The sequence below is a fragment of the Pipistrellus hanaki genome (genome assembly GCF_964339955.1).
Source record: "Pipistrellus hanaki genome assembly, chromosome: 15".
NCBI lineage: Eukaryota > Metazoa > Chordata > Mammalia > Chiroptera > Vespertilionidae > Pipistrellus > Pipistrellus hanaki.
In genome coordinates, this window is record NC_140517.1 from 1,144,778 (window position 1) to 1,160,740 (window position 15,963).

At 52.1% G+C, this 15,963-nt stretch overlaps 1 protein-coding gene across 2 annotated transcripts in view; it reads right to left on the reverse strand.

Annotated features, from left to right (window-relative positions):
• Nucleotides 1-13,357, reverse strand: part of URI1 (URI1 prefoldin like chaperone) — a 24,743-nt gene extending 11,386 nt beyond the window's left edge. Inside the window, exons 1-4 of one of the 2 annotated variants that reach the window (XM_084905512.1) lie at nucleotides 13,005-13,357; nucleotides 5,452-5,486; nucleotides 3,323-3,401; nucleotides 1,972-2,107 (exon numbers count right to left, since the gene is read on the reverse strand). In XM_084905512.1, coding sequence (XP_084761638.1) covers nucleotides 1,972-2,107; nucleotides 3,323-3,401; nucleotides 5,452-5,486; nucleotides 13,005-13,100 — 346 coding nt within the window. In that variant the 5' untranslated portion in view covers nucleotides 13,101-13,357. The remainder of the gene's footprint in view (nucleotides 1-1,971; nucleotides 2,108-3,322; nucleotides 3,402-5,451; nucleotides 5,487-13,004) is intronic. The other variant, XM_084905511.1, reaches the window with a different exon arrangement.
• Between the last annotated feature and the right edge of the window lie 2,606 nt (nucleotides 13,358-15,963).

The following is a 15,963-nucleotide window of genomic DNA, read 5'->3' on the forward strand; positions in this document are numbered from 1 at the left end:
CTTTTGCCCTAAGAAAAATAAAGTATCTTTTCTTAGCAAATGTCAGTACAGCAACGTGCCCAAACATTTTCTTCAGTATTGATAAGTATTACAAAACTGTGTGAACAAAACAACTTTTTTATAATTAACTTCTCATAATAGGTTCTCAAACATAATTTATATGAATATATTCTAAAAATTATCTTAGATAAATATTGATCCCAAAAGTCATTATGTTTGGTCATTCTCAAAACCATATTTAACATTGGAAAGTGATTTACCAAAAAAACATTTCTGTATTCTAGAGCTCTATTCTATTAAAGATATTCTCCCACCCACATATTAAGTCATACCTGACTCTAAAGACTCATCTGCTGAAATAGCCACACAAAGATCAGGATGAAGAGCGCGAGCAGACCGTGCTGGCTTCCTGTGAGCAGCCGTCAGGAGGGCTTCGGAGGGAAGCACGCCCTCCTCTGGCCCTGACGGGTGCACGTGGCTCGTTTTAATGCAGCGACGCCTCGGAGGCATCACTGCCAGGAATCCCCACAGGACACAGGAAGATGCTCATCAGTGTCGCAAAACGTCAAAATACGTATCACTTGTAAACATATACAAGTTGGTCTGCAATTAGTCTCCAAGTACAAAGCCCAGCATTTCAATGAGTAAATGAGTTCTCTAACCAGTGCCCCCTCACAGGTGAGTGAAGGCATGTCATCGTTGAAAAGCTCGGTTGTTTTCTGTCTAAATGACCGCATTTATGTAGAGGGATCCTCACAAGCATATTCTCAAATGCACATTTACCCAGGGTAAAAGCAGGTAGGGGTGATATATTACTACTAATTTAAGTATACTACTATAGAACTAAGAACATAGATTAGTAAACCTAATTCTAAAATGCAACTAAGCTAGGACGTAATTCAACCCACCCAACTCCAAAGTGTGTGTGTGTGTGTGTAAACAACGCACTACTATTTGGTGTCAACAAATATCAATAGTATCAGAGATAACAAAACTAAAGAACTAGCTCAATACAAAGAGGCAGAGACCTCAAACCACTTAACAAAGACACGGGTGCACTTTAGGGCCCTCCACTCCTGGCCTCTTCCGTAAACTAAAAGTATCACTCTTCCAAACCAACAAACACATGCTTAAGAACTGTTTCTACTTTGAAAACAGATATTTCTCTCAGTTCAGTAAGTAGAAAGTTAACTCCTTCTGTGTAAAGTATTAAAAGCAAACATAAGTCAATGAGAGTGCCTACAACAAACCAATTATCTATACATTCTATATATAAAGGCTAATAAGCCAAGTGTCCCTCCATCCGGTCGCTATGACGTGCACTGACTACCAGGGGGCAGGCACTCAACACAGGAACTGCCGAGCTGCAGTGACTTGGCAGTGGCGGTTCTCGGGTGACGCACCCGAAGCCAGAGCAGGGAGCCCAATTCCTCCCGGGGCCACACAATTCCCCCTTCGGCCGTGGGTCATGTTGTTGCTGGGGCGCTGTCGGCCATGAATCTGGTTACTGCTCACTTGCCTTTGCGTTCCACACCCTGTACGACAGCAACTTTGCAGAGTGCCCTCTCGCACTCCGGGACCCCTCAGGGGAGTTGGAGAGCCAGTTTCAGCCGGATCCCGGCAGGCCAGGCCGAGGGACCCCACCTGTGGAGGGGCCTCACTCACTCCACAGAGCCCCTGAGCCATGGCGCCACCCCAGGTGCAGCCAGGAAGGGACTGTGGGAGGTTGGCTCCAGAACATGTCTGGCCCTTCTAAGTAATTTCCTTTCAATGTGCATAAAATGCCCCCAATTCGTATGTCTTCCCAACTTCTACCTACAAAACCACACGGAGTGACATTCACAGGATGCCGTTTCTAAAGACACGCTAACGGGGTGCTAGTCCACCCAGAGGTGCCATCGTCCCGCTCCCTCCCCCACAGGCCCCCGGGGACCCTCTCACAAAGGAGCGTCATTCACAGTCGGTACATACGTCCTTTCCGGTGCTCGACCAAGCCCACGGCCTGCTTGGCGGAGCACTTGGCAAACCAGTTGTCGCCCAGGAGCACAGTGACTTCGTTCGTGTGGACAAGTTTTCCCGGCATGAAGGCGAAGGGGCCAAAGGGCACCTATTTAGAAAATAAAACAGCAGCATTAGGAACAGTGAAGAGCACAGTTTATGAAACACTAAGCACTAACAGCTCTGCGTGGAGGCCTTTGTATCTGAACACTAAGAAAAATAAAATGTCAGCGCACAGAAACCTAACTCTATCGAAGGTCCATGGAGAGCCTGGAGGAGCTGCTTATGTTAATAAAGCTGCTGGGGAAGAGGCACACTGACACCAGCTCTCAGAGAAACCAGCTTCGTCTCGAAGGGTTATACTTTGTTCATTCATAAATTTAAATGAAACAAACTTGTAATGAAATATTAATTAATACCTTTGATTAAAATAACAAAATTATTTCCAACAAAATAACCATTTTATTAGAATAATATCATCTTTAACCAATTACAAACTGATCGTGTGCGGGCCAGCAGAATGGCCACCACGCTTGCACGGGACCTGGGCGGCGCCATGAAGAACTGCCTCCATGAAGAACACCGATGCAGCCGAAACCGGTTTGGCTCAGTGGATAGAGCATCGGCCTGCAGAGACTGAGAAGTCCCGGGTTCGATTCCGGTCAAGGGCATGTACCTTGGTTGCGGGCACATCCCCAGTAGGGGGTGTGCAAGAGGCAGCTGATCAATGATACTCTCTCATCTATGTTTCTAATTCTCTATCCCTCTCTCTTCCTCTCTGTAAAAAATCAATAAAATATATTTTTTTTTAAAAAGAACACCGATGCAATGAGGGCTCTAATCCAGGGTTCGGGAACAGATGACCCTGTCAATATGGAGATCACTCAAACAGAAACTAGCGTACCTTTTTATATAAAATCAAAGTTCTAGGGTTTACCGGTAATTCTGTGAATTACAAAACATCACGGTCTATTCCTGCTCTGGCTAACAGGAAATGACTAAGCACGGTATTTCTGCCATAACTGTAGTTTTCGGACAGAGTAAACCTGCACACCAACATGTCAAATGTGGTGCTAACATGTAGCCATGCATGTCACCATAAGGTGATCATTCCATGTAAGTCTGGAAGAAAGGGGAAGAAGAAAAGACCCATATTACTACGACTGGTTGAGTGTGAAGTGAGACAAGCCCTACGGCTGCTGCTGACGCAGGCCTCGGCTGGTGGCCAGTGACCGGACCCCGGCCGGAGGTAAAGGAACATATTCCTCCCCACGGGCAGCGTCTCCGCAGAAACAAGGGTCCCTCCGCACGGGACACGACCCACCATGATGTCGTAGGACAGCTTGTCGGGCAGGGTGCCGAGCCGCTCCTGCAGGGCGCTGTAGTCGTCCTCCACGCGCTGCCTGTGGACAGAACACCAGACACCCAGTCACCACAGCCAGCGCCCGCAGGCTCTGCGCCCGCCCCAGCCCTCAGAAACCTAAGCCCTCTGCAGGTGGACACGTCTTCACTCACAACCCGTTTTCACCAGGTTTCCCGAGGGCCTGGCCCCGAGACACGCTCCCAGGGAGAAGCCCGGGGCCTCTGGCCTCAGAGAACCCCATCCTGAGAACCGGTCTCCTGAGGAGGAAGGGGTCTGACCCGAGAGAAATCGGGAACTAGGGAGATGGTGATGTGTGGAGGGAACGGAAACTCCCGAGGAGGGAGGAGGGCGAGGGAAGCTCAGGAAGCCACCGATAAAATCTCAGAAAGCGGGGCTGAGTGGGGAGCCATCCCCTCACTAGGCCCGCCCTGACTAGGGGGGGTCCATGGGCCAGAAGAAATCACAGTCAGCACCGGCATTTCCTCCGGCCCTGGCGTCCGCGTCCTGTTCCACCAGACGGAGCTGCCTCGCAGTTCACGAGGAACAACGAGGACTTTGCGGGAGCAGAGATGCCTGGAGCCCTCCCCCCAGGCCCTCAGCGCCCACGGCCAGCACAGCCTGCGGGCCGTTCTCAGCCTCTCCCGGAGATGAGCTTCCCCGGCCCGCTAGGGTGGCGGCTGCAGGCAAAACCAGGGCACTGAAATGTCTTACAGCAAAGGGTCTGTCGATGTTTTAAAATAAAACTCACCAATTCAGCAAGCAATTTAAAAAGAACATGCAGATGCTGTCAAACTGAAATTGGGATAAATTGCCACGAGACCATCGTGTCCAGATAACAGAAATGACTGCTCTGCCAGCAGCAGGCTGCTCTGTTTACTCCCCGCTCCCCTGAAGTCAATGCCGGCCCCCCCAGCCGGCCTAGAGGAGGCGAAGGGCTCTCACATGTATGCTATTCGCCCTAGAATATTTCTGTAGTGAATGTCACTCACCAACATCTCCGCACCAAGAGGAAGGAGGAAGATGAGAAAGCACAGGTGAGAGAAACCAGACCGCTCCCATGAGAGCGCCTTCTGGAGCAGGCCGTGCTGACAGACACAGCCAGCTGCGCCTGCAGGGGCTCTGGAGACGGCCGTGGGCAGCACAGGGGACAGAGTGTCTGGAGCGCCAGCGTGGTGCCGCTGCACACCCAGGCGCACTGTGAGGCCTGCTGCACGCTAGCAGTTACGTGTTAGAGCAGTCCTGCAAACGCTCACACTAGCGTTAGCTTAGATGCAAACAGTTCCTGGGAAGATTTGCAAGAAACTAGTGAAAAGCGTTGTTTACAAGAACTGGGGGTAAAGCAGAGGAGTTCAGACCCTGAAGCCCAGATATTTGCTGTGCCCCTTGGACGGAAGAATCGCCGAGAGTGCACAAGCCAGCACGGGCGTCCGTAGACATCGCCCGTTTTACACGTCACCCTGTCACCCTGTCACATGGTGTCCCCACCAAGGGGCTCGGCTGCGCGGACTGCACCGCAGATGAGGCTGCCGCCGGGTAAGCAGCGTGGGGGGCAGCACTGTCTGAAGGCAGGTGGGGGCCCCCTGAAGGCTCCTGCCTCCACACTCTGTGCCTCTCAGTGCCCCGGGACGGAGGAGGGGCTGCGCACCAGCACTGGCTCTGAGCTCAGAACCAGCCTGAGCAGACAGGGCGGCTGGCCCATGCAGCTGCTCAGGGGCTCAGCACGCTGCCACCCTGTCCACAGCTGACCCAGTTATCATCGCGGTCACACAGAAAATATTCCCGGTAGAGCTACCATTAGTCCAGTTCTAAAATGTCTGTCTCCACTTCATAATCACAATGTTATTCTAACACTCGCCAACAGAAAGGAGAACACAAGCCCCTGGAATAAACACAGTGGGGACACTTCAGGGAATCAGGGGACATGTAAGTCAGCAAACAGTGGCAGACGATATAAACTAGTGGCCAGGCATCCCACATGGACAGTTCTAGCAGAATTCCATCACAGGCCCCAAAACTAGGGCCCACTCTGCTTAACCACGGAGGGTGGCTGACAGTGTCTCAGAAAAGCGATAAAAGCGTCCTTCACTCACCAGTGCTGGATCCTCTCTCGGCAGCCAGCGACCACCTGTCATGGAAACAGATAATTCCTCGTGAAAACGGCGTGGCACAGACTGCATCAGCGCGGCGCAGCCCGCGGGCCTTACAGACCCCGCACCCGGCCATCTCTCTGTGTCACCGCGAGACGGAGCGCGGGCTCCTGGCTGCACACTCTGTCACCGCCTAACTCGGCTGATAACCGCAGACAAATTGCAGCTCCCGCCCGGGCTGGTGCAGAGCCCGCTTCCTAACGTGAGATGACACACGATAGAAGATAACCAGCGTCTGTACAATCTACAGGCCCGCTTCAGTGTTACATATTTTGTAGGATACACAAATGTTACAAATAACAAAAAGCTAATGTAACATCCACGTTTCATCAGTTAAAAAAAATGACAGTAGTGAAAATGCTTTATTTTGTCAGTATATCTACAAATGTTCTCACCTGTGATTTTTATTCTGACGCATTAAAAGTGAGTTGGGTGATATTTTTCTACTACATTTTCAAAGGGAAATACTCAGGATAAAGAGATGCTCTGAACAGCCCATTTGTCCCCCTGTGAGTTATGATACAAGTGTAAGCACCGCATAGCACAGCCGTTGGAAACAGTGAAATTAATGGCCAAAGTTGTTTCCCTGCGGCATTTCGGTAGATCCCACCACGCTCAGAACACCGGTAAGCACCCAGCCAACAAAGGGGAAGACACTTAGATGGCAAGTGAAAAGCAACACTGTTTCCAAAGATTACTAATCACTTGCTCTTACATGGCCCATTAGTAAACATTGTAAGCATTTCAAATACTGTAGCACCATTTTAGAGACAAAGAAACTAAGGAGTAAAAGCCAAAAGGCTCAATACAAAGCCACATGGAAAAAAAAAATCATCTGGGGTTTTGTTTTGACTCCACACCCAAGGACATGTTTGGGGTTTTTTATTATTGATTTTTTTTTATTTTTTTTTTAGAGAGAGAGGAAGGAAGGGGAATTGAGAGGAGAGAGGAGAGAGAAGAGAGGGAGAGGGAGGGAGGGAGGGAGGGAGGGAGAGAGAGAGAGAGAGAGAGAGAGAGAGAGAGAGAGAGAGAGAAACATCCATCAGTTGCCTCTTATGCACCCCAACTAGGACAGCACCCGCAAGCTAAGTGTGCCCGATGGGTATGAAGCCACAGCCTTGGTGAATGGGACGTTGCTCCAACCAACGGAGCCACAGGCCAAGCGCTTTATCTGGTCTGAAACCCAGGGCTCTGGTTCACTGCTCTGAACACCGGTAACTGTCTGCTGTCTGTCCGTATGCTTAATGCTTCACCCAGAAGTCACAAGGGGGAGTGGGGCTGTCACTAAACCTTTCTAATGTTTAATTCCTGAAATAACTGTCCCCCTTGGGGCATTTTAAATACTAGGGCAGTAATCCTGCTCCAAATGCATGCTGGGATCAGACCCCCAGCCGCACTCACACTCACTCAGCACCGGAGGGAGGGCCGCTGTGGGCCGAGGACCTCGGAGTCGCACTCACTGAGCCACACTTGGCAGCGGTGCGGACATCGCCGACACGCACTTAGAGAGAGCGGCCAGTGACTCCCGTCCACCCTACGGTCTCTGAGACACGAACAGAACTCCACGTAACCTGAGAGAGAAAACCATCTGCGTGAACCCTCTTCCTGATAAAGTTCCTCCTGAACACCCATTAAACGCTGAGCCCTCTCCGGCCGACGCGGTCTCCACGCATGAAGGAGCAGAAGCAGAGGAGAAGCCGCGAACCGCCGTGCAGGCTTCATTAACCTCCACGCGGCAACCTGCCTCGGCTGCATATTAACTAGTTACATATTCATAATCACCTGCATTATTTAAAGGGCCTTCGATGAAATGTTCTGTGCAATATCCATTAGTGCCGGTGTTAAAGGTCATAGAAGATAGTCTACTGGAGGCCTCCAGGAAGCCTTTTTAATTAGTAAATATGTAAATTTGGCACATACGCTTTTTATGCCTAAAAAACAAGTCCGCGGTAAGATGGCCTGTCTCCTTGCCATCCCCCCTCTGCTCCCCCCTAGGTTCCAGCTATCCCTCCCCAGCCCCCTCCCCTGGTCCCTTCTCTTTCCTAAAACAGTTCCCAGGAACAGATTTCAAGAAGACAACAACAAACCTATTTCATAATTTACAAGGCGAATGCTCACGGCCAAAGCCCTGCTTACAGTCACGTGTCCGCTGGTTCCGGGGAGGGTTCAGAAGAGGCTGCGCTGGGCGCCATCCACACAGGCCAGGCACTGTGAGGACCAGCCTGCAGAGGGACAGGGGAGGACGCAGGGGACAGGAGCTGCCCGGTGCGTCCCGCGACCTCTGCTACAGCCTCAGTGGCCTCGGTCCACGACTCCAACAGACACTGGACCCAGGCCGCTGTGTTCACACTGTGAGATACCTGCAGGTTTCCTCGTTACAGCAAGTTGCTGTTTTTTTAATTTCTACAACTTAGCTGGGAAGGAAAATTTTAGAAGACAATTTTATGATTCAAACGAGTCTACCTGGGTTAAAAACAAACCCATCTCATTTTTCTGTCAAGTACTTCCAAATAATCTCACTCCCTCTGAAAAGGAACTCGGGTGATCCCTTTAACGGTGAGAGAGTGAGCCGGTCCCATAAACAGCTCTGGGGGAAACAACACCTCATTGCTTTGTGGTCCTTACACGAGCTTTCCTGAAGAAGTAAGATGGCTATCGGGACGGGAGCCAATTCCAGGTTGTTAAGTTAGACCTGCCAAAATATGGAGCTTACTCCTAGAGAAAGAAGTCTTATTGAACCGTTTTTAGGAAACGAATTGGTCAGCAGACTTCAACAATTAAAATAACTGCCCCAGTAAATTCTGTAACGTAACGGCACTCACAGCCAGGAACTGTAAATAAAATACGTCCGTGTGGCAGGAGCACTGGGTCCACAGGCAAGGACAGGCGAGGCGCTGACCAACCGCTTTTTACGCCCTCTCCCCCCCCCCCCAATAAGAGTCCTTGCCAACACCCAGTCACATGGCACCGCCTAACTCAAAACCGCCCTCCCCACCCCAAGAGCAAGGCTAACCGAGCTTTGCAGAGACTGGCACCTCCTACACCAGCTGCGGACATTCCGGAGGGGCCTGAACCTCTCCTGGAGCGGGCACCTGTGCCAGCAGTGAAGTAACGAACACAACTTGACTGCCAAGGACTGCCAAGAGGGAAACAACCCCAAAGACCACACTCACTGTGGGACGGCTCCCACAGGAGAGCAGCTGTCTGCATCTTTTCTCCCTCTCTCTCTCTCTCTCTCTTCCCCCCTCCCCCGCCTTCCCTCCCTCCCTCTCGGACTCAACTGCTGCTCCTGCCCTCCCTGCATAAGCCCACAGTAATGGCAGTAAAAGCAAGAAAGCTTAAATCCACCAATAAACATCCTTCCTTCTTCCAATGCTTCACTCAGCTCACGGCCCTTTCAGGTCAAGCAACTGAGTATGAACAACAAATTTCCCAAAACAGTGTGCGTGTGTGTGCATGAGTGGGATGTGTGTGTGTGCGTGGTGTGTGCGTGTGCGCGAGTGCGTGTGGTGTATGTTTGTGCGTGCGCTGGAGGAGAGGGCAGTGGGCCGGCCTGTGATCACTATCACACCACATCAGGCACTAATCGAGTTATAAGTCCAGGATGACAATGACACCCAGCCCAGCCAACTGCTTTTCCTTCACGCCAGGGCCCAGCTGACACACAAGCACAGTCTGCTCCACAGGTTGAGTTTGATCAGTTCTAGCCAATGAAGCACATGGATGCAGGAATAACAACAACTCTGCTCTCACTTTAGGAAGGAAGGCAGGCAGGCAGGCAGGCAGGCAGGCAGGCCTGGTTGCACGGGGGTAAGGTCTCCACTCATTTCCCTGGCTGTGGGCTGGCACCAGTCCACAGGGCCATCAGCTCTGGACCCCTTGTGAATACCAGCCCATTCCAAGTGGCCTGGCCTCGGCCGGAGGAGGGGCAATGTGCCTCCACTGGAACCGCTGTCAGCAGCAGGAACTGCACTGAGCTGGGCTTCCGCATAAAGCTTTAAGCAACTTTCCTTTCTAAATATCCTAAAAGGCAAAACGCCAAAGCTGCTACCAACAGTTAACTCCAATTACACAGAGCCACTTGCCAAAGCACTTGGCGGCTCTTATTCAGAAAACACAGCCCGATGGAATCAGCGCCATCCCCTTCGCCTCACCTGGACCGTTAGCCAGTTTCCCCGCAAGCTCCCCCACTTCCCACACTCACCCGGTCCCTTACACAGCTGGACCAGTCTAACGAGCCTGTGACCTCCTAAAAAAGGAACAAGCACTGCAGACTAGACACAGACAGGAGGAGTTGCCCGGATAAACACCAAAGAAAAGAGAAGCTCGGGGCAGCCGGGCAGGAGCAGGGAGGACACACACCGCCTTCCAAGGAGCAACCAGAGCTGACCTGGAGCTGCCGTCCACAATAACGAAAAGTGAGAGTGACCCCCCTTAGGGTGTGAGCCAGTAACCAAGCGCCCATGCTGCTGTCCAGAGCAAAGGGAGGCGCAGCCACAGAACAGAGCCGAGTTCCCTCACTCCGGTGTAGCCACTGACACTACCCGGGGCGCAGTCAGCCACGTTCAATAACCCTAACCCGGGGAGAGAAATACTACAGGGGCTGTGGGCGCAATGTAAATGCAGGAGGAACTCAAGAGCAACTTGAGGTATTCTTAGAAGTCCAAGCAGGGCCTGGGAGACCTGCAGGTCAAGTTCAAGGCAGCATTATTCCTAGCAAGGTATTCTTAGAAAAGGTAATGACAACTCAGTGTAGGTCCCCGAAAACAATAAAATGTCATAGTGCTTAAAACGCACAGAATTCAAACGCACAGAGCCATAACGCAGGCGCTGGGATGGGTAAAGGAGTGCATGTTGCGATCTCTGGGGAAAAAAAACCCTCGTGCCCTAGCCGGCGTGGCTCAGTGGATAGAGCGTCAGCCTGCGGACTGAAGGGTCCCAGGTTCGAATCTGACCAAGGGCACATGCTGGGGTTTCGGGCTCAATCCCCAGTGTGGATGTGTAGGAGGCAGCCTATCCATGATTCTCTCTCATCATTGATATTTCTCTCTCCTTCTTCCTCTCTGAAATCAAAAAAAAAAAAAAAATTAAAAAACCCTCATGAGAAAAAATAGTAAGTATAGTATAAATATATAGTATATTTAGTGCTAACAAATACATATATGAAGTATAGTGCTAAAGTTCCACAGTAAAAAAGAATGTATCATGAACAAGTTATCAGAAAGTTGTCAGAGCGGAGAAAACACATCAGCAAGGTGTGTTTGGTTAAATCAAAGGAAGCCCCTAAAAAGGCAGAGAAAAAAGAACATCCACGGAGGTGAAACAGAGCCACGGTGAGGTGTCAGGTCGCAGCCACGGGGACAGCGATAAGAGTAATAACCACGTAAGGGCAACATGGCGGAGCCTCGGTGGAAAACAGATTGGTGGTCCCTACAAAATCAGACAGAGAGGACATGGGACTCAGCAATGCCACGTCTGGGTACATTCCCAAAAGAAGTCCAAGCAGGGCCTGGGAGACCTGCAGGTCAAGTTCAAGGCAGCATTATTCCTAACAGTCAAACAGCGGAGGCCACCCTGTCCTCGGTGGATGAGTGAAGAACCACCTGTGGCATCTCCGTACAATGGAGTATTACTCAGCCTACAAAAGGGAACTCTGATATACGTGGTCTGTGATATGAATAAACACTGAGGATGCCATGCTAAGTGAAATAAGCCAGTCACAGAAGGACAAATGCCGTATGACGCCACGAAGGTAAGATGGCTAGTCAGACTCAGAGACAGAAAGTGAAATGGCAGCCGTTGAGGGGCAGGGGAGAGGGAGTTGATTCATGGGGAGTTTCAGTTTCCCAAGATAAAAAGAAGTTCTGAAAATGAATGGTGGTAAAATCAATAAATGCATGTCCTTGGGTGAGGATTTTTTTAATGTTTTTTTTAAACCTATTAAAAAAAAAAAAAAAAAAAAAGATAGCTATATCTTGGGTCTCCTGTACTGAGCTGACCCTTCCAAATAGTCTGGCCCGAGCATGTCAAACTCGCAGCCCACAACGAACATTTTTGAGGCCAGCCAATATAACTGTCTGCAAGAAACGTTTTAATGAAAATTTCGTAACTTAATTTTTACAATATCCTTCCTGTTATATATCATTAGTAACGAACTGCAACGTTCGCTAATGACGACTATAATCGTGTTGCATTCATTTCCCTTATGCGCCTTACGCACAGGCACACCGATTCTCTCCACTAATAGCAGCAGCGAATATTTTAGCAGCCATGTCGTTAGTCTTGGAATCACCTGTTCGGTGTGCTCAAGAGGAAGTATTTTGCTTTCGGAGAACAAGAAAAATAGGTTGAACTTTACAAAAAGTATCAGCTATTGGTCTTCTGGCGAGAATAACCAAGGAAGGTGTGGCCTTCTGAGCTGGTACTTAAGGAAGCTAAGATTTCCAAGTCCCCCGTCTGGCTGAAGTGGGGTGGATGAAGAACTCCACACGGAGGGAATGAAGTGAACAGCGGCCCACACACCAACTAAAGGCCCAGAGTGTGCTGGCAGACCGAGACCCAAAGATGAAGACCTGTCCTCAGGGGACAAGTGAGGACATCCCCATGTTTATATGTCATGAGTTTACATACAGGAAGCAGTGAAAGCCTGTATATAAGTTTACTCATTTGTGCCCCAAACATTTCTTGGGGACCCAACATGTGCGGTACCTGTGCCAGCCAACAGGAAAGAGGTTAAAAAATGGCAGCCCTAGCTGGTGTGGCCCAATGGATAGAGCTTCGGCCTGCGGACTGAAGGTTCTCAGGTTCAATTCCCATCAAAACATGCCCAAGTTTTGGGCTCCATCCCTTGTATGGGGCCTGCAGGAGGCAGCCGGGGGATGATTCTGTCTCATCGTTGATGTTTCTCTCCTGCTCCCTTCCAATAAAGTTCAACTTTTTTAAAAAAACACACATATATTTAAAAAAAAAAAAAAAAAAACAGTCCCGCTGTGCGTCTTCCGTCGGGTGCAGTGGGAGATGCGGGGCTCCCTTCCCTCTTCGCCGCGGCCCGGCTGCCCGGCTCCTCGGCTCCCTGGCGCGGCGGCTGCGGTTGGAACAGAGCCGGAGCCTCTCCTCGGACCCTCCCCTCGGACCCGGGCCACACCCCCGCGGGCACGTGGCGCCGTCACAAACCCGGTCCCGGGGACGGAGCCGGGGGCACAGTGGGGCAATCACCTCCCGCCCAGGCCCCGGGACACCGGGGAGGAGAAGGGGGCGACCTGGTCCCTCCGCGGCCCCCGCCCCTCGGAGGTCAAAGGGCGCCGCCGAAAGACAACAAGAGCACGTGACAAAAGTTTCTCCGGGCTTCCGTCTCCGCGGGCACCGGGGACACCGCGCCGGGGGCGAGCCGGGGGCGAGCCGGGCCCGGGGCGGGGGCGGGGGTCGGGGGTCGGGGACGGACGGAGGGAGGGGAGCGGCGCCCCACCGCCCGGGGACCGCGGGCCGCGGCCTGTTACCTTTTCCTGCTCCTGGCGGAGCCGCGCCACCTCCGGGGCCCGCAGCGGGGCCGGCGGGGCGGCGGCGAGGGGCGCGGGGTCCGGCGGGGCCTCCATGGCGGCGCCGGGCCTCAACGCGGCGAACGAGTCCTGAACCGGTGCCTCTGGAGGCGGCGCGGCCGGCGGCCCGGCGCCCGCGGGCCCGGCCGCCTGCGCCGCGCGCCCCGCGCTGAGGAGGCCGCGCCCGCCCGCTGCTCCGCCCGCGCCGCGGCCGCCCGCCGCCGCATCTCACACGCGCATGCCGCCGCCTTCGCCGGGGCTGAGGCCGCGGGCCGCGGTGCCGTCCGGGCCGAGAGCGAGGGGTGAGCGGGCGTCCGGAGGCGGGGCTCCGCTGGCCACGCCCACGCCCGCCCCCCGCGCGGCACGCCGGGAAGTGCGCCGGCCGGCCCTGGCCACGCCCCCGCCGCCTGGCCACGCCCTCGTCCCGCCCCCGCGCGGCACGCCGGGAAGTGCGCCGGCCGCCCTGGCCACGCCCCCGCCCCGCCCCCGGGTCACGTGGTGCGGGCGGGCGGGGCCCGGGCTGCGCGGAGCCGGCGGGGAGCTCCCCGTGCTCCGTGCTCCTCGGTGCCCGCGCCCGGGAGGCTCCCCGGGGCCCCGCACACACCCGGCCCCGCGCCCACGTCCCTCCCCGCCCCGGGCGCTCAGGGCCGCCTCTGGCGGGCGGAGTCCGCTCACGCACTCGGGCAGCCAGCCGCTCCACGGTAGCAAGTTCAAGTCTTCCCGTGCCTGTTCCACGCATTCAAAGGCGCAATTATAAGAGAAAAATAAAAATATTTTTTAAATAGAATTTTGCTTCTTTAAAAAAAAAAAAAAAAGGCGCAATTATGTCCGCATGTGTGTTGATGACTGCGGTGCTTCTTCCAGGCTGCTGCCCCACCCGCGTGGCAAAGGGGTGGAGCATCGGCCTTGGAGCCAGGAGGTCCCAGGTGGGTTCCTGGTCAGGCCGGACACGCCCGGGTTGCAAGGCTCGATCCCCAGAATGGGGCCTGCAACCCATGATTCTCTCTCATCATTGATGTTACTCTCTCCCCCTCTCCCTCCCTCTCTCTGAAATCAATATTAAATAACCTTAATAGCCGAAACCGGTTTGGCTCAGTGGTGGAGCGTCGGTCTGCGGACTGAGGGGTCCCGGGTTCGATTTCGGTCAAGGGCATGTACCTTGGTTGCGGGCACATCCCCGGTAGGAGGTGTGCAGGAGGCGACTGGTCGATGTTTCTCTCTCATCGACGTCTCTAGCTCTCTATCTCTCTCCCTTTCTCTCTGTAAAAGAATCAATGAAATGTATAAAAAAATAAAATAAAATAAAATACCTTAATAAATAACCAGGCTTCCCTGTTATTCTCTCCATAGAAGCCTCTCCCCACCCCTCTCAAGCACCCGCCAGCACCTCCCTCTTTACCTGTTGTCACAAACTCTGCATTTCAGCTCACGACCAAGGTCTTCCACACAGGCCCCCCCCCCCATTCCAGTTAATTTGCAGCAAATGCTCTACATTGTATCATTGCCCTTGTAACTACTTCAGCATAGGTCTCTAAAGGTAAATGCTTTTGTAAAAATGTAACCAGCATGGCATTAGCAAACCTAAGAAAAGTCGCTACAATGATTCCGCTGGGACACTGCGGTCAGAATGGTTAGCCAAGACAGACTGTTGTTAACTACGTTACCTAAAGGGTCTCTGAAACTTAACCAGCATAACTGAAACTTTGTATCTGCTGAGCAGCAGCTCCCTCCTCCCCACCCCACCCCCACCCTCCCCCGGCCTGTGACCACCAGCTGAACCTTGTTAGGCGATGTCACAGGACAAACACTGCATGATCCTACTTACACGAGGGATCGGAAGCAGTCAGACACAAAGGAGCAGAGATTAACTAATAATAATTATTATTAATCTTTAATAATAATGTCGCACCCAGTATCCAGCGACATTTCAAATTTTGTGGAATTTTTTTAAAATATATTTTATTGGTTTTTTACAGAGAGAAAGGGAGAGGGATAGAGAGCCAGAAACATCGATGAGAGAGAAACATCAGCCAGCTGCCTCCTGCATACTACCTACTGGGGATGTGCCCACAACCAAGGTACATGCCATTTGACCGGAATCAAACCTGGGACCTTTCAGTCCGCAGGCCGATGCTCCATCCACTGAGCCAAACCAGCCAGGGCCATTTTTCCCTTTTTTATATATTTTTCCTCCTTTTTAAAAAAAAAATAGATTTTATTGATTTTAGAGAGAGGAAGGGAGAGGGAGAGGGAAATAGAAACATCAATGAGAGAGAGACATCAATCAGCTGCTTCCTGCACGCCCCCCATTGGGGATGAAGCCCACAACCCAGGCGTGAGCCCTGCCTGGGAATTAAACCTTGGACCTCCTGGCTCGAGGGTCAACACCCAACCACTGAGCCACACCAGCCGGGCAATTTCCCCTCTGCTTTTTTATTTTATTTTATTTTATTTTATTTATTTTTAGTTTTCAATCAAGCTTTTAATGAAAAGATCATAAAATAACAGCTTCTCATCACTGTACATTAAGACTGCACACTTCTGAACGGAAAGATCAGCCGTAGGTGAATTGCTTTTCTATGACACGTGAGGGCTGCGAACTTGCAGCTCTGACCTGAATTTATCCAAACTCTCGAGGGAAGTGAACTCAGCGTGATGACAGACAGCGGCGGTGGCCAGTACAGGAGTGCAATCACGGTGTCCCGCCCCCTTTCTGGGAAGGACATAACGTAAGGACATGATCCCCCTTCCAGTTCCAATTAAACAAAACAGCTATAACCCCATCCCTCTCCCTCCCCCTCGAGGTATTTATGAATGGGCCGGTGCCCAACCTTTCCCCTCTGCTTCTTTAATTGACACATACGTAATCATGAGCCGCACCTTCAGGTACTCTTTCTTTTATTACAGCTGTCTTCTTTTT